Source organism: Erythrolamprus reginae, chromosome 4 (genome assembly GCF_031021105.1).
Source record: "Erythrolamprus reginae isolate rEryReg1 chromosome 4, rEryReg1.hap1, whole genome shotgun sequence".
Taxonomy (NCBI): Eukaryota; Metazoa; Chordata; class Lepidosauria; order Squamata; family Dipsadidae; genus Erythrolamprus; species Erythrolamprus reginae.
In genome coordinates, this window is record NC_091953.1 from 3,584,193 (window position 1) to 3,611,202 (window position 27,010).

General features: G+C 43.7%; 2 protein-coding genes across 6 annotated transcripts in view; one reads left to right on the forward strand and one right to left on the reverse strand.

Annotated features, from left to right (window-relative positions):
• Window positions 1–20,137, forward strand: part of LOC139167086 (glycerophosphodiester phosphodiesterase domain-containing protein 4-like) — a 33,598-nt gene extending 13,461 nt beyond the window's left edge. Inside the window, exons 10-16 of the mRNA XM_070751514.1 lie at window positions 4,746–4,970; window positions 6,671–6,828; window positions 7,998–8,145; window positions 11,997–12,079; window positions 13,665–13,729; window positions 16,665–16,719; window positions 19,077–20,137. Coding sequence (XP_070607615.1) covers window positions 4,746–4,970; window positions 6,671–6,828; window positions 7,998–8,145; window positions 11,997–12,079; window positions 13,665–13,729; window positions 16,665–16,719; window position 19,077 — 735 coding nt within the window. The 3' untranslated portion in view covers window positions 19,078–20,137. The remainder of the gene's footprint in view (window positions 1–4,745; window positions 4,971–6,670; window positions 6,829–7,997; window positions 8,146–11,996; window positions 12,080–13,664; window positions 13,730–16,664; window positions 16,720–19,076) is intronic.
• MYO7A (myosin VIIA) overlaps window positions 20,127–27,010 on the reverse strand; it is a 97,219-nt gene continuing 90,335 nt past the window's right edge. For all 5 annotated transcript variants that reach the window (XM_070749486.1, XM_070749485.1, XM_070749483.1 and 2 more), the window contains 5 exons: window positions 26,245–26,430; window positions 25,328–25,444; window positions 24,084–24,167; window positions 22,359–22,478; window positions 20,127–21,498 (listed from right to left, as the gene is read on the reverse strand). In XM_070749486.1, coding sequence (XP_070605587.1) covers window positions 21,409–21,498; window positions 22,359–22,478; window positions 24,084–24,167; window positions 25,328–25,444; window positions 26,245–26,430 — 597 coding nt within the window. In that variant the 3' untranslated portion in view covers window positions 20,127–21,408. The remainder of the gene's footprint in view (window positions 21,499–22,358; window positions 22,479–24,083; window positions 24,168–25,327; window positions 25,445–26,244; window positions 26,431–27,010) is intronic.

Consider the following 27,010-nt stretch of genomic DNA (forward strand, 5'->3'; position numbering starts at 1 on the left):
ATCGCTGAAGTCTGCCGCGCCGCCAACCCAACTCCAGCAACTCAGCAAAACCAACGACCCTATTTTTCACCGAGGAATCGACGACCGCCGTTTTCACACAACGTTTCCCGCCCGGCTGACAACTCGCACTCTCCAAACCAACGAGGTAACTCCCCTTCTTCTGTAAACTGCAATTTCCCCGCTGCGGAAAACAAGCTATTTGTTTCTCTTTTCCTCAACGGCCACCCCTGTCAAATGGAATTAGACACCGGTTCCAGACATTCCATAATGCCTTGGGAAAAACTTAAATTATATTTACCTCGTGTTAAACAAACTGACTTGAAACCTTGGGAACCGGGTTTGAGTGATTTTCAGGGCCATTCAATTCCAGTATTAGGATGTTTAAATGTTCCTATTGCGTTTAAAAAATTTCAAGGGTTTTTACCTCTTTTAGTGGTTGACGGTCCCAAACACACATTACTGGGACTTACATGGTTACAACCTTTAGGCATTGAAATTGTAGGGGTTAACAATGTATGTGACTCTTTTGACTCAAATGATTTATTGAAAGAATTTCCCGAAGTTTTTTCTAGCACTCTGGGTAAATATACAGGCAGCCCCATCTCATTTAATCTGGACCCAAACATTTCGCCCATCCGATTAAAGCCCCGCAGAATTCCCATTCCACTTCTGCCTAAAGTGGATGAACAATTGGACAAATTAATAGCTCAGGGCATCTTAATTCCCACTGATCATGCTAAATGGGAAACTCCTATTGTAACGCCCGTTAAACCGGATGGCTCTATTAGAATTTGCGCAGACTATAAAGCCACAATTAATAAAGCCCTACAGCATAATGCCTATCCAATCCCAGTCGTGCAACAACTCTTGCACACCTTAGGAAATGGGTCCATCTTCGCGAAGTTGGACCTGGCGCAGGCATATCAACAGCTTCCCGTAGATCAAGACACCTCTGAGGCCCAGACAATTGTAACACATAGAGGTGCCTTTAAATGCACCCGCCTCCAGTTTGGAGTCTCTACCGCCCCAGGCATCTTTCAGGGTTTGATGGAACGCATCTTAAATAATATTCCTGGGGTCGTCCCATATTTCGACGACGTATTAATATCAGCCACATCCAAATCTGAATTATGGGACAGAATCAGGCGCGTTTTAACTAAATTTAAAGAAACAGGACTCCATTTAAAAGCAGACAAATGTTCCTGGGCCGTTCCCAAAGTTGAATTCTTGGGTTTTACAATAGATCGTTTTGGAATTCACCCCACAAACGACAAAGTTGATGCTATAAGAAATGCTCCCACCCCCTCAGATAGGACAGACTTACAAGCATTCCTAGGACTCCTTAACTTTTATTCCGTCTTTCTTAAACAGAAAGCGACGGTGGCAGAACCGCTCCATAACCTCCTAAAGAAAGACTCTGCCTGGACGTGGGGACCAAAAGAACAAGCCGCTTTTACAGCAGTAAAAAATTTACTTTCCTCCAACAGTGTCTTAGTACAATATAATGTAGCTATGCCCTTATCCCTAACCTGCGACGCTTCACCGTTCGGCATAGGAGCCGTCCTCAGCCATAACTTCCCAGACGGCACAGAAGCCCCAATAGCCTATTATTCTAAAACTCTTTCGTCAGCTGAAAGGAATTACTCCCAACTCGACAAGGAGGCGCTAGCCCTTGTCGCTGGAGTTAAACGATTTCATTATTATCTTTGTGGTCGCCCCTTTACCTTAATTACCGACCATAAACCGCTTTTAGGTATTTTGGCGGGAAACAAGCAGACTCCCGCCTTTCTTTCCCCTCGCATGACTCGTTGGACTATTTTTTTAGCCGCTTATAATTATACATTAATCCACAGGGGGGGGAAAGAGATAGGAAATGCTGATGCATTAAGCAGGTGCCCCCAAACAGAATTAGTCAGTGATCCAGCCCCTGCCTCAAGCGTTTTATTAATTGAAACTAGTAAACAAACTCTATTAACAGCGACAGAAATAGCCAATCAGACACAAGTAGATCCAATTTTAAAATATATTAAACAATGGATATTAAAGGGATGGCCAATTGAACAACAACCAAATCAATTTCAACCCTTTAAGAATAGACAGTTTGAATTAAACGCGTTAAAAGATTGTATATTATGGGGAGACAGGGTTGTTATTCCAAAATCCTTACAAAAGCAAGCATTGCAGTTATTGCATATAGGTCACCCAGGAATAGTCAAAATGAAAACTATTGCCAGAAGTCATTTATGGTGGCCAGGGTTGGATAAGGACATAGAGTCATGGGTGGGTGGTTGTGTACCCTGCCAGAGAACAAGACCCAACCCACCAAAAGTCACACCATCAGAGTGGCCAACAGCAAGAGGGCCCTGGTCCAGAATACATATTGACTTTGCAGGACCAATCAGGGGCCAATCCTTTTTACTGGTTGTGGATGCATACTCCAAGTGGCTGGAAATTGAACTCATGGCATCCACAACTACTAGTGCAACTATAAAAGCATTACGGAAAATGTTTGCCACACATGGTATTCCAGACACTTTGGTATCTGACAACGGGCCTCAGTTAACAGCCCGTCAAATGGAACTATTTCTTGCAGACCAGGGCATAAAACATGTGCTCACTCCACCTCATTTTCCCCAAGCTAATGGGCAAGCAGAACGAATGGTTAGAACCACAAAAGAAGCATTAAACAAAGCACCATTAGGAGATTGGCAACAACAAATCGATGAATTTTTAACCATTCAGCATATTACGCCATCAGCGTCCACAAACAAAAGCCCGGCAGAACTTTTAATGGGCAGAAACCTTCGTTCTAAATTAGACAGAATTCACCCAAATTACCAGAATGACCAAAAAGAAATAAAAGTACAAAGCGAGAGACAGTTTAACATTGGAGATTTAATTTATGCTAAAGACTATGATTCGAACGACAAATGGAAAGAAGGAACGGTATTAGATAAAACAGGTTTTAAAACATACATCGTAATATTAACAGATGGGCGCAGTTGGCATCGGCATGTCGACCAACTACGCAAAAGAATTAAGACTAACCCCGACATTTTGCCTACTGTAGACAAACCAATAGAGGACTTACCAGAACCAACTCAAGACTCCAGCGATGGCTGCTTGTTGCCCCTGGCGGCCGGCGAAGATCAAAACGCATCATCGCAACCAGGCCCGTCAGAGACTAGCCTTAGCGGAGCAACGGAGCCGGCCGTCCAGGCAAGCAGCTCCCAGCAAAATGAACTGCGCAGGTCCCAGAGATCTGTAAAGCCACCAATCCGCTTGCAGGACTATGTGACGTGGATTAACACGTAATCGTGGTCTCAGCCAAAGAGGGAGGGGTGTTGTGTTTGTTTAAAAATAATCGCAGAAAATCTGTGATTGGTTAAGACGCGGCTATTCAGAAAATAGCCGCGAAAGTTAAATGGTTGTCAGTTATAAGAAAGCCCGCCGTTTTAAAGAGTATAAAAGGGGAACGGGTTAGCCGTTGCCCTCATTCGGAAGTTCTACTGTTCCAGAGCTCGTGATTCACCTTGTTATGAATAAACCAGTTTGATTTAAACTACCGGAGTCCTGACTTTTCAGATAGATAGATAGATAGATAGATAGATACATACATACATACCTACATATGAAGATAGATAGATACAGATACAGATACAGATACGTAGATATACATCTAAATACCATCCAGTCAAAGCTGAAGAAGCTTCTTGGATTAGAAGCAAAACGTCTTCAAAGAAAAAAACAAGAAAGGTTATAACTACGTTGCTTTCAACACGAACCAAGCATAGCCCATAAAATCATCTGCTATAACATCCTCCCTGTCAACGACTACTTCAGCTTCAACAACAACACACGAGCACACATCAGATACAAACTTAAAGTAAACCGCTCTAAACTCAACTGTAGGAAATACGACTTTAATAACCGAGTAGTTGATGCATGGAACTCACTACCAGACTCTCTAGTGTCATCCCCTAACCCCCAAAACTTTACCCTTAGACTCTCCACCGTTGACCTCTCCGGATTCCTAAGAGGTCAGTAAGGGGCGTGCATAAGTGCACCAGCATGCCTTCTGTGCCCTGTCCTAATGTTTCTCTTTTACTAGTATCATGTATATAAATATTATATCTCTGTATACCACCAATACGTACTTGACAAAACAAACAAATAAAGAAACAAACAAACAAATAAATGAAGTCCAGTTGCCTCCTGAAAAAGCAACTTTGGAATATGCTTTTGGTTTCATTTACAGGGGTATCTCTACCTAAGAATATCTCTACTTACAAAGTTTTCTAGATAAGAACCAGGTGTTCAAGATTTTTTTGCCTCTTCTCAAGAAACATTAACTGGAAAAGGCAGGAAGAAGCCTCCGCGGAGCCTCTTTAAGAATCTCCTGGGAGGAAGCAGGGCCGGAAAAAGGCGGGGAGAAGCCTATGTGGGGCCTCTCTAGGAATCTCCTGGGAGGAAATAGGTCCGGAAAAGGTGGGGGGAAGCCTACATGGGGCCTCTCTAGGAATCTCCTGGGAGGAAACAGGGCCTCCACCCTCCCTGTGGTTTCCCCAATTGCACACCTTATTTACTTTTACATTGATTCCTATGGGGAAAATTGCTTCTTCTTACAAACTTTTCTACTTAAGGACCTGGTCACGGAATGAATTAAGTCCGTAAGTGGACGTACCACTGTATTTATTAAAGATCTAATGCTGCCTGCTTGCTATTTTTTCCCCCTTTCCACCTAGAACAAGCCCTTCTACCACATGCCCCCTTTGTCCACTGAAGAGGAGGAACTGGCCAAGAACCAGACCATTTTCACGCTGAGTGAACTTCTGATCCTTGCAGCGAAGGCCAACAAACTGGTCATCTTTGACCTGTATCGCCCTCCGAGGTTTCATCCATACCGGAACAGCTGGATCACCAGAACTTTACAAGTGCTCACGGAAGAATCCAAGATTAAACCCCAGTTGGTAGGTATGGGAGCTCTTCTTCTTCGGGTTCCCTACCACCAGACGGATTTGTCTTCTCTAAACTTTGCTGATCCTGAGATCATCACACCACCCTTTCTCTGGTTCTTTCATCCCCACCGCCATTTTGGGACACACAGGGATCTACAGGAAGTGGGTGGAGGAGTGAAGAAAATCAAAATGGCCGCCACAACCTTGTGCTCCAAGAGGCCAGTGGAAAGGGATGGAGTCGGAGGTGCCACCTTCTCTTTTCTGACTCCTCCTGAGGATTGATTGAGTGATTGCTTTCTTTCTTTCTTTCCTTGCTTTCTTTTCTTTCTTTTTTCTTTTCTTTCTTTCTTTCCTTCTTTCTTTCTTTTCTTTCTTTCCTTCTTTCTTTCTTTTCTTTCTTTCCTTCTTTCTTTCTTTCCTTCCTTCCTTCTTTCTTTTCTTTCTTTCCTTCTTTCCTTCCTTCTTTCTTTCTTTCTTCGATTCTTTTATGCCACCCTTCTCCTTAGACTCAGGGCGGCTTACAACATGTTAGCAACAGCACCTTTTTAACAGAGCCAGCCTATTGCCCCCACAATCCGGGCCCTCATTTGACCCACCTCGGAAGGATGAAAAGCTGAGTCAACCTTGAGCCGGTGGTGAGATTTGAACTGCTGACCTGTAGATTTAGATTTAGTGGCCTGCAGTACTGCACTCTACCCACTGCGCCACCTCAGCTCATAGGATGCTAAGTTCAAGGCAACTTGGGGAAGGGGTCTTTCCTGAATATGTAGGTGGCGTGCCTACCGTCCCTGTCCTAATGTTCCCTCTCATCAGTACCCATCTTACGCATATAAACTATGTTATATCTATGTATATCACCAATACGTACCTGACAAATGAATGAATGAATGAATGAATGAATGAATGAATCTATACATTGGTAACTCTGTGGGAAAGATTGGGCTAGGAGTAGACTTCTATGGCTAAGAGGGAAGTTCTTGGTTTGATAGTAGTGGTAGTAGTAGTGGTAGTAGTAGTAGTAGTAGTTCTTCTCCACCTCCTCTTCTTTTTCTCCTCCTCCTCTTCTTCTTCATCATCTCATAGAAACATAGAAACATAGAAGTCTGACGGCAGAAAAAGACCTCATGGTCCATCTAGTCTGCCCTTATACTATTTTCTGTATTTTATCTTAGGGTGGATATATGTTTATCCCAGGCATGTTTAAATTCAGTTCCTGTGGATTTACCAACCACGTCTGCTGGAAGTTAGTTCCAAGGATCTACTACTCTTTCAGTAAAATAATATTTTCTCATGTTGCTTTTGATCTTTCCCCCAACTAACTTCAGATTGTGTCCCCTTGTTCTTGTGTTCACTTTCCTATCTCCTCCTCCTCCTCCTCCTCTTCTTCTTCCTCTTCCTCTTTTTCTTTTCTTCCTCCTCCGTGTCCTCTTCTTTTTTCTCCTCCTCCTCCTCTTCTTCTTCATCATCTCCTCCTCCTCTTCCTCTTCTTCTTTTTTTCCTCCTCCTCCTCTTCCTCCTGCCTCCCTCCCCCTCCTTCCTCTTTCTTTCATCCTTCACCTTTTTTTCCTTCTCCTCCTTTCTCTCCTTGTCTTCTTTCTCCTCCTCCTTTGGTCTCCTTCTTCGCCTTCTCCATCTTTTCCTCCTCTACTCTCCCCTCCCTCCCTCCCTCCCTTCTTTCTTCCCCTCAAACGCTGCTATTTTGTGAAACACAGATCCTCTGGTTGGACAGTCGAAACCGGGGCTACGTTCAGTATAAGGCTCCAGGATTCCAACATATTTCATCCGCCGCCCACAGTATCGAATACCTCCGAAAGCAGAAGATTAGAAAACTCAATCTGGACTACCGACGGTTGGCTACAGTCGATATTCGGTAAAGATCTCGCCTCCCTTTCTGTTCAAGGAGAAAAAAAGGGTGCATGATTTCCCAGGAAAACCTTTAGAGCATGGCATTGGACCAGAGTACCTCCGGAACCGCCTGCTACCGCACGAATCCCAGCAACCGATAAGGTCCCACAGAGTTGGCCTTCTTTGGGTCCCGTCGACCAAACAATATTGTTTGGTGGGCCCCAGGGGAAGAGCCTTCTCTGTGGCAGCCCCAGCCCTCTGGAATCAACTCCCCCCGGAGATTAGAATTGCCCCCACCCTCCTTGTCTTTCGTAAATTACTTAAGACCCATCTATTATTTTATTATTTATTATTATTTATTGGATTTGTATGCCGCCCCTCTCCGCAGACTCGGGGCGGCTAACAACAATGATAAAAAACAACATGTAAAAATCCAATTTAATAAAACAACTAAAAACCCTTATTATAAAAACCAAACATACACACAAACATACCATACATAACTTGTAATGGCCTAGGGGAAGGAATATCCTAACTCCCCCATGCCTGGCGACAAAGGTGGGTCTTGAGTAATTTGCGAAAGACAAGGAGGGTGGGGGCCGTTCTAATCGCTGGGGGGAGTTGATTCCAGAGGGTTGGGGCCGCCACAGAGAAGGCTCTTCCCCTGGGGCCCGCCAAATGACATTGTTTGGTCGACGGGACCCGGATAAGGCCAACTCTGTGGGACCTTATCGGCTGCTGGGATTCGTGCGGTAGAAGGCGGTTCCGGATGTATTCTGGCCCAATGCCATGTAGGGCTTTAAAGGTCATTACCAACACTTTGAATTGTGACCGGAAACCTATCGGCAGCCAGGCATGGGGGAGTTGAGACACCTTTCCCCCAGGCTTTTTTATATTTATGTTTTGGTATGTATATGTTGTTTGCTTTTTTAAATATGATAGGGTTTTATGTGCTTTTTAATATTAGATTTGTTTTCGCTGGAATATTGTTTTTATTATTGTTGTGAGCCGCCCCAAGTCTTCGGAGAGGGGTTGTTATAAGTCCCCTTTAGCAAATGAACAGAGTTGGAAGGGACCTTGAAGGTCATCTAGTCCAACCCCTTTGTCAAGTGGGAGACCTTACACCATTTCTGACAAATGGCACTCCAATCTCTTCTTGAAAGAGCATCTGGTGATGTTTTTCTTTTTTAAAAGGAAATATGCAAAAGCCAACATCACCACCAACCTTTGGGTGGTCAGCGAGCCGTGGCTTTATTCTTTGGCCTGGTGCTACGGAGCTGAATCGGTCACCACCGATGCTGTGCAGATTCTGGGCAACGTTACCAAACCGTTCTTCATCTTGGTAAGTTGAGGAAATATTTTTGATCCTGTGCAAATGTGCTCCAGTGCATGGAAACTACTCAAGGAGAGAAGCAACCTAGAACCAAGGAGGAATTTCCTGATAGTTAGAACAATGAATTATTTTATTATTATTTATTCTTTGTCCAATATACAATACATATGGAAGAGAATAGACATTAAGTAATATATATGACGATAGAAAGTAAAAAGAAGAGAAGTAGATGGGAGGGAGAGAATATATATGATATAAGAGATAAGGAGAGAATATATATAGATATAGATATAGATATATAGATATAGATAAGGAGAGAATATATATGACATATGAGATAAGGAAAGACAATTGGACAGGGGACGATAGGCACATCAGTGCACTTATATACGCCCCTTTCTGGCCTCTTAGGAACCTGGAGAGGTCAATCGTGGAGAGTCTAAGGGAGAAGTGTTGGGGGTTGGGAGTAGACACTATTGAGTCCGGTAATGAGTTCCACGCTTCGACAACTTGATTGTTAAAGTCATATTTTTTACAGTCAAGTTTGGAGCGGTTAATATTAAGTTTGAATCTGTTGTGTGCTCTTGTGTTGTTGCGGTTGAAGCTGAAGTAGTCGTTGACTGGAAGGACGTTGGTAACTTCTGGTAGCAAGTGGAACCACTTGCTACCAGAAGTTATGAGTGCAGAGAAGAGCAACTAAGGTGATTAGTTGCTCTTCTGAGCAGAGACAGGTTACAAGCGGTGTGCCACAAGGGTCTGTTCTGGGTCCTATTCTTTTTAATATGTTTGTGAATGACATAGGGGAAGGTTTGGTAGGGAAGGTTTGCCTATTTGCCGATGACTCTAAAGTGTGCAATAGGGTTGATATTCCTGGAGACGTCTGTAATGATTTAACTTTACTAGACAAATGGTCAAAGCAATGGAAACTGCAGTTTAATGTTTCCAAATGTAAAATAATGCACTTGGGGAAAAGGAATCCTCAATCTGAGTATTGCATTGGCAGTTCTGTGTTAGCAAAACTTCAGAAGAGAAGGATTGAGGGGTCGTGATTTCTGACAGTCTCCAAATGGGTGAGCAGTAAGGTCGGGCAGTAGGAAAAGCAAGTAGGATGCTTGGCTGCATAGCTAGAGGTATAACAAGCAGGAAGAGGGAGATTGTGATCCCTTTATATAGAGTGCTGGTGAGACCCCATTTGGAATAATACTGTGTCCAGTTCTGGAGACCTCACCTACAAAAAGATATTGACAAAATTGAACGGGTCCAAAGACGGGCTACAAGAATGGTGGAAGGTCTTAAGCATAAAACGTATCAGGAAAGACTTCATGAACTCGATCTGTATAGTCTGGAGGACAGAAGGAAAAGGGGGGACATGATCGAAACATTTAAATATGTTAAAGGGTTAAATAAGGTTCAGGAGGGAAGTGTTTTTAATAGGAAAGTGAACACAAGAACAAGGGGACACATTTTGAGGTTAGTTGGGGAAAAGATCAAAAGCAACGTGAGAAAATATTATTTGACTGAAAGAGTAGTAGATCCTTGGAACAAACTTCCAGCAGACATGGTTGGTAAATCCACAGTAACTGAATTTAAACATGCCTGGGATAAACATATATCCATTGTAAGATAAAATACAGGAAATAGTATAAGGGCAGACTAGATGGACCATGAGGTCTTTTTCTGCCGTCAGACTTCTATGTTTCTTTGTTTCTATTAAAGGCCTGGAGATGGTAATACATGATTCCACTTATGGTGGGAATGCGAAAAATCTCACATTTACTGGAAAAGAATAGGAAATTGGCTTGATGAAATTTTACATGTTAAGTTAGATAAAACCCCAGAATGTTTTCTTTTAGGAATTTTACGGCAACACCTAAATAAAAATCATATATATTTGATAATCCATATCACAACCGCAGCTAGAATAGCTTTCGCTCAAATGTGGAAAAGTGAAGAAATACCACAGGAAGAGCTAATACAGTATTGGAGAAAATTAGACACTGTGCAGAAACGGTTAAATTAACATTGGAATTAAGAAACAATGATGAATCTCAATTTTACAATTGCTGAGATCTTTTTTTAATCATTGGCTTGAAAATAAAACAAACGTGCCAAATAAACCTTACATTCTTAACTATGTAAAAGAAACTTACCTGGTGTAAAAGTCTATTGTATAAAGGAGATAAAGATACGTGTATATAATTAAGAATATCACTTGGGTTTTTTTCTTTTTTTTTCTTATATTTTTTTCCTATTCTCTGTTAAATTAACTATCTTTAATAATGAGTAATTTAGACCATTAAGTCATATTTAATCGGCTATAGAGAATGTATAGTTGAGCCAGTCGAGCCCAAAATTTATGTGGCTACGTGAGACGGATGTTAAGCGAGTTTTGTCCCATTTTACTTATTTTATTTATTTATTTTTTATTTTATTTATTCATTTGTCCAATACACAAATACATAGGAAGAAAAATAGACGTGATAATATAAAAGAGGGTGAAAGTGAACTTAGAGGAGAGGATATATGAAAGGAAGAGAATATATAAGATAGGTGAAAGAAAGGAAAGACAATTGGACAGGGGACGAAAGGCACACCAGTGCACTTATGTACGCCCCTTACTGGCCTCTTAGGAACCTGGATTGGTCAATCGTGGAGAGTCTAAGGGAGAAGTGTTGGGGACTAGGGGTTGACACAATTGAGTCCGGCAATGAGTTCCACGCTTCGATAACTCGATTGTTAAAATCATATTTTTTACAGTCAAGTTTGGAGCGGTTCGTATTAAGTTTGAATCTGTTGCGTGCTCTTGTGTTGTTGCGGTTGAAGCTGAAGTAGTCATTGACTGGTAGGACATTGCAGCATATGGGCAATGCTCAGATCGTGTTTTAGGCGTCGTAGTCCTAGGCTTTCTAGGCCTAGGATTGTTAGTCTATTTTCGTAGGGTAATCTGTTTCGAGTGGAGGAGTGAAGGGCTCTTCTGGTGAAATATCTTTGGACATTTTCAAGGGTGTTGATGTCTGAGATGTGGTATGGGTTCCAGACAGATGAGCAATAGTCTAGGATGGGTCCGGCAAAAGTTTTGTAGGCTCTTGTGAGTAGAGTGAGATTGCCGGAGCAGAAGCTGCGTAGGATCAGGTTAACAAATCTAGAGGCTTTTTTGGCGATATTGTTGCAGTGGGCTTTAGCACTTAGGTCATTCGATATTAGTATTCCAAGGTCTTTTACAGAATGTGGGTTAGGAGCGAGAGATTGTTTATTCAGTTCGTATGTGCGGTTTGGGTTCTTTTTGCCAATGTGGAGGGTACAGCATTTGTTGGTTTTGTGACATTTCTTGTCACAGATCAGCGAATCACTGCAGTTGTTAAGTTAGTAACACAGTTGGTGAAGTGAATTGGATTTCCTTATTGACTTTGCTGGTCAGAAGTTTGCAAAAGGGCATTGCATGACCCCAGGACATTAAAACCATCATAAATATGAGTTGGTAGCCAAGCGTCTGAATTTCGATCGTGTGACCACAGGGATACTGAAATGGTCACAACTCACAAGTGTGAATAACAGTCACAAGTCACTTCTTTTCAGTGTCATCGTAATTTTGAGTGGTCACTAAATGAATCATTCTAAGGACTGTCTGAAAATCTACCAAACAAACCAGGTTCCTGGGTGGGGAGGTTTCACACCCAACCTCACAAAGTATCCGTAAGATGGTGAAATAGTCTGAAAAAAGTCATAAGTCACTTTTTTCGTTGCCATTGTTAGTTTGAACTGTTGCTAAACATAAACGTTGGGCTCCATTGTGGTCGTAAGTCGAGGACTGGGTGTATCGACTCCGTTTCAACTGATTTTTGTTTGCTCTTCTCTTACAGACACCACAGAAATACAGAGCCATCTGGATCACCACAGACGTACTGGCCCTGATCTTCATACCTCTCGTCTTCCTCGCTCATTGGTAAATTTTTCTTTCTTTCTTTCTTTCTTTCTTTCTTTCTTTCTTTCTTCCTTCCCTTCCTTCCTTTCCTTCCTTCCTTTTCTTTCTTTCCTTCCTTTCCTAACTTCCTTTCTCTTTCCTTCCTTCCTTCCTTCCTTTCCTTCCTTCCTTCCTTTCCTTCCTTTCTTTCTTTCCTTCCTTTTCTTCCTTCCTTCCTTCCTTTCTTTCCTTCCTTTCTTTCCTTCCTTTCTTTCCTTCCCTTCCTTTCTTCCTTCCTTTCGTTCCTTCCTTCCTTTCCTTCCTTCCCTTCCTTCCTTCCTTCCTTTCTTTCCTTCCTTTCCTTCCTTCCTTCCTTCTTTCCTTCCTTTCCTTCCTTTCCTTCTTTCTTTCTTTCTTTCTTTGATTTGTAGGCCGCCCTTCTCCTCACAGACTCAGGGCGGCTGAGTCAAGGTGCCAAGATGGCGCCTGGTTAAAATTTGGACAGGGCAGGGTCTTCCCCCTCAGCTTTTTGTAATATTTGTTCCGTTGCCCTCCTATTGTGGCCTGTCGGCCGCCGGCCCCTCCAATGGCTGAATCAGAGGAGGAGGAGGAGAGTTGGGAGTCAGGGGCAGCATTAACGCTGTGGCGAGGGGGGTGTTTGCCTAGGTTCGCCTGGTGCACCAGTTGCGGCCCTACTTGGACCGGGAGTCACTGCTCACAGTCATTCATGCCCTCATCACCTTAAGGTTCGACTACTGTAACGCTCTCTACATGGGGCTACCTTTGAAAAGTGTTCGGAAACTTCAGATTGTGCAGAATGCAGCTGCGAGAACAATCATGGGCTTCCCTAAATATGCCCATGTCACACCAACACTCCGCAGTCTGCATTGGTTGCCGATCAGTTTCCGGTCACAATTCAAAGTGTTGGTTATGACCTATAAAGCCCTTCATGGCACCGGACCAGATTATCTCTGGGACCGCCTTCTGCCGCACGGATCCCAGCGACCAGTAAGGTCCCACAGAGTTGGCCTTCTCCGGGTCCCATCGACTAAATAATGTCGTCTGGCGGGACCCAGGGGAAGAGCCTTCTCTGTGGCGGCCCTGACCCTCTGAAACCAGCTCCCCCCAGAGATCATAATCGCCCCCACCCTCCTCACCTTTCGTACGCTCCTTAAAACCCACCTCTGTCATCAGGCATGGGGGAATTGAGATATTCCTTTCCCCCCAGGCCTATACAATTTATGCATGGTATGTCTGATTTTTAATAAGGGTTTTTAGTTATTTTAAATATTAGATTTGTCATATGCTGTTTTATTATTGTTGTTGTGAGCCGCCCGGAGTCTACGGAGAGGGGCGGCATACAAATCAAATCAAATCAAATCAAATCAATCAATCAATCAATCAAACAGTTCGGACCAGTTCTATAGAACCAGTAGTAACTTGGCAGCCTGGGTCATTGGAACTGGCAGCAACCCAGGCCTGCCATACCCCGAATCGGTTCTCTCAGTGCCATCTTGGTTTCTTACATCTTTGTTTAAGTACTACCCATGCGATGCAAGTCCCTCAGCCAACTTGCAGTAAAAAAAGCTGGGCAGGTGTGTTGAATGGTGCAAATATTTCTTTCCAGGTGGAAAAGGAAAAAGAAGTTGCAACAGGCAGCTTGGAAGCATGATTTGGATGAAGTGCCAAGCGGTGAGTCTTTCCTTCTTTGGGGGTGTCTTCTCTCCGCGGTCAACCACAGGAAGACCCTTGGCCTGAGGTCCCCGTTAGACGTTCTCCCGTAACAGACGTTCCCATCTCCAGGTTTTGATCCTTTCAATTGGAGGTTCCAAGAATTTAATCTGAATAACAGAGTTGGAAGGGACTTTGGAGGTCTTCCTACCCCCTGCTCAGTCAGGAGACCTTACACCAGTGATGGCGAACCTATGGCACAGGTGCTACAGGTGGCACGTGGAGCCATATCTGCTGGCATGTGAGTCGTTGCCCTAGCTCAGCTCCAACATCCATGTGTGTGCCAGCCAGCTGATTTTTGGCTCACACAAAGGCTCTGGGAGGGCATTTTTGGGTTCCAGAGAGCCTCTGGGGGGAAGGGGAGGGCATTTTTACCCTTCCCTGCCTCCAGGGAAGCCTTGAAACCTCCAGGAGCCTGGGGAGGGCGAAACACAAGCCTACTGAGTCCACCAGAAGTTGGGAAAGAGGCCATTTCCAGCCTCCAGAGGGCCTCCAGGGAATGGGGGAAGCTGTTTTTGGCCTCCCCACGCATTGAATTATGGGTGTGATACTCAAGCATGCGCGATAGCGCAAGCACATGCTCTTTCAGCACCTGAGGGAAAAAAGGTTTGCCATCGCTGCCTTAGAGCATTCCCAAGTGGTGGAACATCCAGAACTTCTTGAGGCAAGCTGTTCTCCTGGTTAATTGTTCTGTCAGGAAATTTCTCCTTAGTTCTCGGTTGCTTCTCTCCTTGATTAGTTTCCATCTGTTGCTTCTTGTCCTGCCCTCAGATGCTTTGGAGAATAGGTCAATCACCTCTTCTTTGTGGCAGCCCCACAAATATGGGAAGATGTTATCATGTCAGTCTGTATTTTTTCGTTAGACTAGCTGTATTCTGTTCCTGAAATTGCTAACAGAGTAACCGAGTCAGAAGGGATTTTGGGGGTCTTCTACTTCAACCCACTGCTATGCCATTCCTGACAAGTGGCTGTCCAGTTTTTTGTTAAAAATATTAAGTGTTGGAGCAGTTACAACTTCTGGAGACAAGTTGTTCCACCGATGATTTCTCCTCAGTTGTTACATTCTCAGACGGAAGCCCATAAGTTCCAATCAAGTCCTCCATTCTGGAGGGAAAAATACAGTACTGACTGCTGATTGGCTAGACTGTCTGGGAGCTCCCTATAAAATGGCTGCCTTCAGACAGAGCCTTTGCTGGATTGTAAACAATTGCCAAATAAAGAGCTGCTGTTTGGAAGCCATTTCTGTCTGCACTTTCCATTCACCCTATTTAACACGGGTTTCTTCTCTCCTGGATTAGTTCCTATTTGTTGCTTCTTTTTGAACCATAACACTTCTTGTCCTGCCTTCAGGTGCTTTGGAGAATAGTTTGACTCCCTCTTCTTTGTGGCAACCCCTGAGATATTGGAAGACTGCTATCATGTCTCCCTTGGTCCTTCTCTTCACTAGACTAGACATACCCAATTCTGGAACTGTTCTAGAGTGCTGGTGAGACCCCATTTGGAATACAGTGATCCCTCGATTTTCGCGATCTCGTTCTTCGCGAAACGCTATATCGCGATTTTTCCCACCCGATGACGTCACTCTCTTCCTTCCTTTCTCATCTTTCTTTCTCTCTCTCTTTCTCTCTCTTGCTTCTTCCTCTCTCACACTCTCTTCCTCCCTCTCTCATCTCTTTCTTTCCTTCTCTCTCTTTCTCTATCTCTCCCCCTCTTGCTGGCGGGCGGCGGGCGGGCGAGCGGGGGCATCAGCGAGGAAGACCCAGGGAAAGTTCCTTCGGCCGCCCAGCAGCTGATCTGCTCAGCAGCGGCAGCAGCGAGGAGCGGAATCGGGGTTTCCCCTTTGCGTGGGCGGCGGGGAAACCCCGATCTTCGTCTGCTCGCTGCTGCTGCGCTGCCGAGCAGATCAGCTGCTGGGCGGCCGAAGGAACCTTCCCTGGGTCTTCCCCGCCGCCCACGCAAACTCCACCATCTGCGCATGCGCGGCCATGAAAAAAAAGGGCGCGCATGCGCAGATGGTGTTTTTACTTTCGCAACCCTACATCGCGAAAAATCGATTATCGCGAGGGGTCTTGGAACGGAACCCTCGCGATAATCGAGGGATCACTGTACTGTGTTCAGTTCTGGAGACCTCACCTACAAAAAGATATTAACAAAATTGAACGGGTCCAAAGACGGGCTACAAGAATGGTGGAAGGTCTTAAGCATAAAACGTATCAGGAAAGACTTCATGAACTCCATCTGTATAGTCTGGAGGACAGAAGGAAAAGGGGGGACATGATCGACACATTTAAATATGTTAAAGGGTTAATTAAGGTCCAGGAGGGAAGTGTTTTTAATAGGAAAGTGAACACAAGAACAAGGGGACACAATCTGAAGTTAGTTGGAGGAAAGATCAAAGGCAACATGAGAAAATATTATTTACTGAAAGAGTAGTAGATCCTTGGAACAAACTTCCAGCAGACGTGGTTGATAAATCCACAGTAACTGAATTTAAACATGCCTAGGATAAACATATATCCATCCTAAGATAAAATACAGAAAATAGTATAAGGGCAGACTAGATGGACCATGAGGTCTTTTTCTGCCGTCAGTCTTCTATGTTTCTTTTTCTGGGACTTCTACATTAGGCGCACAATAGAATTGTCCATCAAGAGCTCAAAGTAGATTTTTATCTAATGTAGGCCTGGGGTCGCTGATCTCGCGTCTGTAATCGACAAGATCCGGCCATGGAATGATATATATAGGTTTTAAATTGTTTTAATGTTTTGGATTTTTTAATATTTTATTCCGCTTCTAAGCAGCCCAGAGCCCTTTGGGAATTGGGCGTCATATAAATTTAAGTAAATAAATACATACGTACAGTACACACATAATCTCTTTTTAAACATTCCTTTAGGCCCTAGCCACGGAAACAGAATTGCACCTGAAAATGTGGGAACTTCCACACAATGGTAAGGCATCGGCTTTGTGTGTTGCTGTATTGGGTATTGGCACCTGAACCAAAAAAAAGGTTTGCCATCACTGGCCTAGAATAATTTGTCAGCTCAATTCTAGATTTGAACCTGGAACAAACAAATATCTTTTTTTTCATTCATCAATTAAAGTTTGACGAAAATTCCTTCCATTTAATTCCCAGATGATTTCTTCAAAAAAGGAAGTAAATCTATCAGAAATGTGACTCATACTAGCCTAGGCCAACTTTGAAAAGTCACCTTGCTGAGACATGGGGGTGGACAAACAAATGGAAACCCCTTGCAGCTCTTCCGTGGAATCCAGATTTGTGAAGCTCCCTTCGAACAGTTTTTATGGAAACTGGGTTCTGTAGGTGTCCATTGAGCTCTGCAGTGATTTTAGGAGCTGTGGCCTTGCGATCCGCTCTAACCATTCGCTTTAGAGTCCGACGGTCTCTCTCGGACAACTTCGACTCTCGACCAGACCTGTGTTTGGCTGAGGACGTTTTCCCTTCTCTTTCAAAAGCAGTCATGACTTTGGAGACATGACCTCTTGAAACGCCAAACATTCAGGCACTTTCTGTTACACTAGCGCCTGCCATTCGAGCACCACCAATTTGGCCTCTTTGAAAGTCTGAGAGGTCTGCCATTTCTAAAAGGTTATAACCAATTTCCTTAAATTTCTGTTAAAAAAAAAAGGTAGTTTAAAAAAACATATCAAATAACAGAATTTATAAAACAACATTAAAATATGTCAAGTTTTGATTGATTTGAACATGTTCAAACATTATGAGCGCAGTCAGGCAGTAGGGAAACCAAGTAGGATGCATAGCTAGAGGTATAACAAGCAGGAAGAGGGAGATTGTGATCCCGCTGTATAGAGAGCTGGTGAGACCACATTCGGAAGACTGTGTTCAGTTCTGGAGACCTCTCCTACAAAAAGATATTGACAAAATTCAACGGGTCCAAAGACCGGCTACAAGAATGGTGGAAGGTCTTAAGCATAAAACGTATCAGGAAAGACTTAATGAACTCCAACTGTAGAGTCTGGAGGACAGAAGGAAAAGGGGGGACATGATCGAAACATTTAAATATGTTAAAGGGTTAAATAAGGTCCAGAAGGGAAGTGTTTTTAATAGGAAAGTGAACACAAGAACAAGGGGGCACAATCTGAAGTTAGTTGGGGGAAAGATCAAAAGCAACGTGAGAAAATATTATTTGACTGAAAGAGTAGTAGATCCTTGGAATAAACTTCCAGCAGACGTGGTAGATAAATCCACAGTAACTGAATTTAAACATGCCTGGGATAAACATATATCCATCCTAAGATAAAATACAGAAAATAGTATAAGGGCAGACTAGATGGACCATGAGGTCTTTTTCTGCCGCCAGACTTTTATGTTTCTATGAGGCCAAAAAGTCAAGTGTTTCCATTCTTTTGTCCACCCCCTGTAGATAAGATGGGGGGGGGGGAAACGGAATAACTAAGCAAGGGACCTTGGAGGTCTTCTAGCACCCCGTTTCCCCGAAAATAAGACAGCATCTTATATTAATTTTTGCTCCCAAAGATGTCTTATTTTTTTCCCCAATGAATTGTATCCTGTATCCTGCTGCAGCAAAAACACATCCAAACACGCAGCCGCATGCTGGATGTGTTGTTGGATGTGTTTTACATCTGATTGATGCAGCGTTTGGGGATGCAATTTATGGACAGCAGTGTAATATATGTTCTGTTCGGGAATGCTGAGAAACGAAACCTCTCCTACGTCTTACTTTCGGGGAATGCCTTATATTAGGCAATTCTACGAAACCTCTCCTAGGTCTTACTTTTGGGGGTGACTTATTTTTGAGACCAGAATATCTCCGGGACCGCCTTCTGCCGCACGAATCCCAGCGACCGGTTAAGTCCCACAGAATTGGCCTTCTCCGGGTCCCGTCAACGAAAAAACGTCGTCTGGCAGGATCCAGGGGAAGAGCCTTCTCTGTGGCGGCCCCGACCCCTCTGTCATCAGGCATGGGGGAATTGATTCCCCTGGGCCGTTTTCCGCTTTATATATGGTCTGTATGAGATGTGTGATTGTTTTTATATTAAGGGTTTTAAATTGTTTTAAGTACTATTGGATTTGTACTGCTTCTTGTTGTTAGCCGCTCCGAGTCCTCGGAGACGGGTGGCATACAAATCTAATAAATAAAAATAAAATAATAATAAAAAACAGGGTAGTCCAACCTTCTGCTTAAGAAGGCAGAAGAGATACGATTCTACATAATTCATCTAAGTTTGGATGAAGCTTTCTTTGTCCTCAGCGGCCTGGATTGGTGTCCGCACGAAGGACTCTCACATCCTTGCGTATTTTCAGAATTGCCGAAGATGCCGGTGGTGAAGGAATGATGGAGACTCATCTCTTGCGTAGAGAATCACGGCGCCATTCAGATGGGAGATTCCGGCCCAGGCTGCTCGTCCTTCCAGAGAAATTAATGTGAAGCTAACACACCACGTAATGAGACTGGACAATTCTTTTTAATTTTTGTGTTTTCTTGAAACAGAAAATATGGGGGAAATCCTTTTGTTTTCTTTCTTTCCTTCTTTCTTAAATAAATCACTTTGTACAGTGTCATTTTAACTTCAAACTGTGATTAAACAAATATTTATAATGTGAAGACTACCTGTACCAGAATCAAACTGAATTTTTCATCAATATATATATACCTATCTATCTATACAGTAGTACCTCTAGATACGAGCTGCTCCACATGCGAGTATTCCAAGTTACGAGCCGAGACGCAAGCAAAATTTCAGTTCGACACCTGAGCTCAAATTCTGGATATGAGCTGAGCTTCCACTAGGTGGCGCAAGAATTCCTTGCTTCCAGTTATCTCGGCGCGAAAAACAAAATCTAAAGGCATTCGTTCGAGATGCGAGTTGATCGACATACGAGCTTGGGTCTGGAAAGAATTAGACTCAAATGTCGAGGTACCACTGTATACCTATCTATCTATCTATATTTATTTATTTATTTATTACTTAGATTTGTATGCCGCCCCTCTCCGAAGACTCTATATACCTATCTATCTATCTCTATCTCTCTCTCTCTCTCTTTATCATCTATCTATCTATCTATCTATCTATCTATCTATCTATCTATCTATCTATCTATCTATCTATCTATCTATATCTCCACAAGTGTTAAAGTTGCCAGGTTTGAAGATCTCTAACATATTTCTTTTTAAAACCTTCTTTTAAGTTGTGCTCTTCTAAGTCAACATTCAAATCTCTCCATTCTACGTCAACATTTGTGGATAAATTATAAGGAGAACCTAACCGGGTGCCCCCTTACGATCATGTTTCTGTCTCGTCCCTCCGGTCTTCCTAAAACTCACCAGGTACATATCAAGAAATTCAAATCGGACAAATTTCTTTCTTTCTTTATTGCACGTTCAAAATTGAAAGAATTCAGTAGCATTCCTCCTGAAGTACGAAATACCGACTTCAAAAAGGAGTAAACGGCATTCTGATTTTAATATTCAACCTGGAAAAATTTGTCAGCTCAATCCTATATTGAGCCTGGAACAGAGAAATTATTATAATTTTTTTAGCAACGTGTTTTCAGCATCATTCCTCAGTTCAAGTTTCCCGAGACAGTGTCCTGAAAATTCCTTCACTCTCCAACCCTCAGAAACAGGGTGTTTCTTTTTTAAACTTAATTTTTTCAAACAAAGGAGGCAGAACTATCAGAAATTTGACTCATAGGGGGGTCTCAATTCAGGTCAACTTTGTATGGACCCCTTGCCGCGATAAATATGACAGAAAAGAACAAAATAGCAGAGTTGGAAGGGACCTTGGAACGTCTTCTAGTCCAACCCTCTTTTCGTTTGGTTGGAGATGCAAACCAAGTCCTCAGTTCAGTTATTGCACATTGAAAGTCTCTTCTCTCTGTTTGTCCAACCACTTTTTTCCTTGTTTCTTTCTTTTTGGTGCAAAACATCCTTTTTTCTGTCTTCCCAACGCTTTCTAAAAAAAAAAAAAACCAGCAACCCAAAAAACCAAACCCACTCTTTAAAAAATTACTTGATTTCCCTCAAGAAATTTCCCTCAAGAAATTTCCCTCAAGAAATTTCCCTCAAGAAAGTTCCCTCAAGAAATTTCCCTCAAGAAAGTTCCCTCAGGAAATTTCCTTTGGGTTTCCCTCAGGAAATTTCCCTCGGGTTTCCCTCAGGAAACAAACCAACCAACCAACCAATTCCAGAATATATTTTTAAAAATGGAATTATCCCATTTCTAGTACAGTTCTGGCTTCCTTAATGGCTTTCTCAAGGCCCGTTTGCAAAAAGATCCTAAAGGGAAGTCCTCTCCACGTGCCCTAAAAAAAAGCAGATTTTTTTTCCTTTGTCAATCTGTAACCACAACCGAAAGAGAAGCAGAGGTGGATATTCCACAAGCTGAGAGGAAAAATAATAATAATAATATCAATCAGTGCTGGTGGGAAAGAAAGAAAGGTGGTTGTTTTTTTCCTCTCACAAGTAGTCATCCTCGCTCGAAGTGGACATTTGCTCGGAGTCCTCAGAATCCGACAGGTTTTCAGGAGGTGTCCTGCTCATTTTCCACACGTGAGTTGCGAAAGTTTTGCCCCAGCTGCAAGGGTAGCCCACGGCCCTCAGTTGGCAGAGGGGCGGCCAACGGGTGGTCTCAGTTCACTTGCTCCCTTTTGCGCCCCTCTGCTTACTCATGGCGGTCAGCATCTGGCTGATGTAAGAGGTCAGCAGGTCGTCCATCTTGTAACCCTGGCGCAAAAGAGGAGAAGAAGGGGGGGGGGAATAGGTTCGATTCACCCACTGTACTTCCTTTTTTCTTTGAAGACGTTTCGCTTCTCCTCCAAGCGGCTTCTTCAGCTCTGACTGGATGGTGGGGAATGGAAGGATTGCAGACAGATAAGCCTCAACGGCTCTAAAAAAGGATGCAAATGACCAGGAAGATAAATCCTAAACATATAACTGTAAGTCGAGGGCTAGCTATACGTGTTCGAGTGTTCGCTTTTCAGAACTGAAGAAGCTTCTTGGATGAGAAGTGAAAGGTCTTCAAGCAAAAAGAAAGGAAGTCCGGAAGTGAGGGGCAACACTTACCTTTGTTTACCGGGACGCCTCCGAGCAGGCGGGGGGCATGGGCAGTGGTCGTGGAAGCATGGGTGGGGGTCGGGTGCATGCACCCAACACGAGATTTACTTCCTGCGCATGCACAGGAAGTGAAATCTTATGCGAGAATGCGTGTGACCATGAGATTTTGGCGATTTGAACCAGTTTTATGTGCCCTGCGCATGCGCGGAAGGAAAAAATAGCCGAAAAGCGCCAAAATCTCACATCCTCGCGCATCCTCATGTAACATTGTGCACATGTCGGAAGCAAATCTTGTGCCGGGCGCATGCACCCAACCACCGCTCAGCTGGAGCTGCACATGCAGCTCTATTTCTGCTACCGGAACGGTGTCTCCCCCTGTCCCGGGAGCAGCCCGCCCCTGAAATCCAGTCGCCTTTGGAAAAATCACTTTTGCGACAACTATCGCAATCTCCCTAGTTCTCCCGCCATTTCTCTCACTGCTTCTCATCTGATTCCCCCCCACACACGTCCCAGCCACGTTTCCTCCTTACCAGTGACGTCTCACAGAGCAACTTGCTTCCTCGCACCAAATTGCCGATGGTGATGTGGAAATAGGTGTTGCCGCTGCTCCAGTTGGAGATCTTGGTGAAGGGATGGGTGATGAGGATGTCCTAGAGACACGGACAAGGGATTAGGCGCCTTTCAGGAATGGAATAATAATAATAATAATAATAATAATAATAATAATAATAATAATAATATCCGGGACCGTCTTCTGCCACACGAATCCCAGCGGCCGATCAGGTCCCACAGAGTTGGCCTTCTCCGGGTCTCGTCGACTAAACAATGCCACTTGGCGGGACCCAGGGGAAGAGCCTTCTCTGTGGCGGCCCCGACTCTCTGGAACCAGCTCCCCCCCAGAGATTAGAATTGCCCCCACCCTCCTTGCCTTTCACAAGCTCCTTAAAACCCACCTCTGTCGTCAGGCATGGGGGAATTGAGATATTCCATTCCCCCCAGGCCTATACAAGTTATGCATGGTATGCTTGTGTGTATGTTTTGTTTTTTAATATGCAGTTTTTTAATGATTTTTTAATTATTAGATTTGTAATATATTGTTTCTATTGTTGCTGTGCGTTCCCCCGAGTCTGCGGAGAGGGGCAGCATACAAATCTAATAAATAATAATAATCATTATCATTATCATTATTATTAATTAGATTTGTATGCCACCCCTCTCTGAAGACTCAGAGCGGCTCACAACACAATAAACAATATGGTACAAATCCAATAATTAAAACTATAGTTAAAAAACCCACCATCAATTTAAAAAAAGTCAACACTCCCCAATCATAACCATACATAAATCTTACTAGCCAAAGGGGCTATATCAATTACCCCATGCCTAGCGACATAGGTAAGTCTTCAGAGTCTTGTGGAAGTCGAGGAGGGTGGGGGCAGTTCAAATCTCCGGAGGGAGTTGATTCCAGAGGGCCAGGGCCACCACAGAGAAGGCTCTTCACCTGGGTTCCGCCAAACAACATTGTTTAGTCGACGGGACCCGGAGAAGGCCAGCTCTGTGGGACCTGATCGGCCGCTGGGATTCGTGCAGCAGAAGGCAATCTCGTCGGAATGGAACAGAATACAGAATATAGAACAGTGATGGTGAACCTTTTCTGACTCGGGTGCCAAAAGGGTGCGCACGCGAGCGTGGGTCTACACCCATAATGCAATGCCCTTCCCCCGCGCTTGCGCACAACCCCCTGTGCTGCCTCCCCATGCCTGTGGACAGGCCTCACTGAAGCCTTTTCAAAAAATATTAATTAAAAAATACTTCGCAGGTTATTTTCGATACCACGTCATCGCCAAACTAATAATTTTTGCAAACGAATAACAAAAAAAATAATTATTGTTAATAAATAATTATGTTTATAAATATTAGGATTACTAAGTGTCTTATTCAATGGTGAGTACCAGTAATAATGGTGAGTAAATGGTTGCTAAGGGAATGGGAAATGGTAATTTAGGGGTTTAAAGTGTTAAGGGAAGGCTTGTGATACTGTCCATAGCCAAAAATGGTGTATTTACTTCTGCATCTCTACTTCGCGGAAATTCAGCTTTCGCGGGTGGTCTCGGAACGCATCCCCCGCGAAAATCGAGGGAACACTGTAGTAGCGCAGACTTAGTAAGGGAATTATTTGTTTAGTAAAAAACAAAGAAGAAAAGCCAAATAGAAATAGAAAAAAAGAAAATAGCGTTCCCACTTCAGGGACCCACCTTGCTTTTCCGGTCAATGAGGCTGACGCCGTGTTTGTTGATGGCAACCAGGAGCAGTTCTGGATAATTTGGGTCCGTGGTTTGCTGTTGAGAAAGGAAGGTGGAAGTGTGTCAGTTGGCTGAGAAGATGACATGCCAGCTAGCCAGCGCGGTTCGGCTACGGCACAGCTTTACGGAAGATCCCCCAGCCCTCCATACGGATCAGGAATAGATTTTTGTTAGACCATAGTCATGACCAGGGGCGGATTGGCGGATGAGCGGATATTGACGGACCCCTCGCATCCTGGACACAAATTGTTTTGACTCCTACCCTCAAAATGTCGCTACAGAGCCCTGCACACCAAGACAACTAGACACAAGGACAGTTTTTCCCCGAATGCCATCACTCTGCTAAACAAATAATTCCCTCAACACTGTCAGACTTTAAACTAAATCTGCACTTCTATTTCTATTAGTTTTTTCTCATCATTCCCATCACCCTTTTCCTCCCACTTAGGACTGCATGACTGTAACTTATTGCTTGTATCCCTAAGATTTTTATTAATATTGATTGTTTCCTCATTGATTGCTTATTTGACCCCTATGACAATCATTAAGTGTTTTTATCTCATGATTCTTGACAAATGTATCTTTTTCTTTTATGTACATTGAGAGCATCTGCACCAAAGACAAATTCCTTGTGTGTCCAATTACTCTTGGCCAATAAAGAATTATATTCTATTCTATATTTTATATTCTATGTTCTATGTTCTATTCCATTCTATTCTATATTCTATTCTATTTTCTATATTCACTTCCATTCTATTCTATATTCTATATTTGATTCTATTCTATTCTGTTCTATTTTCTATATTCATAGAAGTCTGATGGCAGAAAAAGGCCTCATGGTCTATCTAGTCTGCCCTTATACCATTTCCTGTATTTTATCTTAGGATGGATCTATGTTTATCCCAGGCATGTTTAAATTCAGTTACTGTGGATTTACTAACCACGTCTGCTGGAAGTTTGTTCCAAGGATCTACTATTCCAAGGATCTACTATTCTTTTTTGATCTTTACCCCAACTAACTTCAGATTGTGTCCCCTTGTTCACTAAAATAATATTTTCTCACATTGCTTCTGATCTTTCCCCCAACAGTTGCCCTTAACATTCTGATAGAAGTCCGCAGGTTGAGCAGATGTACGATACCACTTATGGCTCCTTCCTCACTTCTTAAGTGCAACCGAGGTCGGTCGCCTCCTCACCTTCACTTCGAAGAAAGCCGACCCAAACGTGGGCCACCGGAATATAATCTTGAGGAAAGCCAGCTTCGCCTCTTCCCTCGTTTTGCCTGCGTGTTTATTGAAATAGGCCACGATGGACTGCAAAAAAAGAGCAGAGTCGAGCATCACAATCTGTGATAACCTGGGACGAGGCATGAAGTTCACACAACCAGCGGAGAGCTCCGAACGCCGAACGCAACTCCAAACTTTGCCCAAAGTTTCAAAAAAATTTGTGTTCGTGTTCGGCATACCGAACACAGCAAAATTCGGTACGGGCCCGAATTGTGCGGGTTTGCTTCGCCCATCACTATTCCTGGGCATTTTGCCAAGCCTTTGGACACTATGTGAGATAGCGAGAACTAACTGCATTGCTCTGAGATAAGACTTTGCTGAACTAATGAAGATTAATTAGCAGCTGACCTTTTGCAAGAAAGGACTGCTTTTGGATTTGTGTGTGTGTCTCCACTGCTAAGCCAGTTATTAGCAGTGGTTCATGGCTCAAGTTAAGTTTGTGTTTTGATACCGTGGGTTTGATGCGTTCGTAACTGGAGGCAGAACAGTAAGTCAAGGACTATTTGCAGGGAGAGAGAGAGAGAGGGACAGAGACAGAGAGACAGAGAGAGACAGAGAGAGACAGAGAGAGACAGACAGAGAGAGACAGAGAGAGAGAGACAGACAGAGAGAGACAGAGAGAGAGACAGAGACAGAGAGAGACAGAGAGAGAGACAGAGAGAGAGACAGAGAGAGAGAGACAGAGAGAGAGACAGAGAGAGACAGAGAGACAGAGACAGAGAGAGAGAGAGACAGAGAGAGAGAGACAGAGAGAGAGAGACAGAGAGAGAGAGACAGAGAGAGAGAGAGAGAAAGATGGAGGCAGACAATTCTTGGAGCAAACTTACTCTCTTCCAGTCATCCGGCGACAGCTGTCGGATAAGAGGTTCAGGCACCAACTCCTTGAGAAGTTTCGGAATATTAGGAAAACAGGATTTATCGTCTTCAAATTTCACCCGATAGATCAGGGCTCCAAGCTGCAGGACTTCCTCCCGGGTGCATTTGTGGTAGCCCCGGAGATATTTGGGCAACTCCTGTGGCACGAAGGAAGGTCAGATAGTGGTGAGACGACTTTCTGAATCATCTCGAAAGCGGATGAAGGAAACAGGGGGTCCTGGGTGGCCTCTGAACCTGAGCCTTTTCTTGGAGACGTCTCGTGAGCCAACTAGGGAATGTTATCAATGCTACAGGGAAGGGGTGGGGTGTCTTTGGTTGCTATACAAGCAGCCTGCTCTTTCAGCTTTAGTGAGAGGGGTTTTGGAGGTGCTGCCCTCTGAACTTCATTGTTTTCTTGCAGGCATTTAATGACCAAACTAGGTAAATTCATCAGTGCTAGAAGGGAGCAGAATTTGCAGAGAGGAGGAAGAGGAGGAGGAGAAGGAAGAGGTGGAGGAGGAGGAAGAAGAGGAAGCAGAAGGAAGAGGAGGAAGAAGAGGAGGAGGAGGGAGGAGGAAGGAGGAAGAGGAGGAGGAGGAAGAGGAGGAAGAGGAGGAAGGGGAGGAAGAGGAAGAAGAGGAGAAGGAGGAGGAAGAAGAGTAGGAGGAGGAAGGAGGAAGAAGAGTAGGCGGAGGAGGAGGAAGAAGAGAAGGAGGAAGAAGAGAAGGAAGAGGAAGA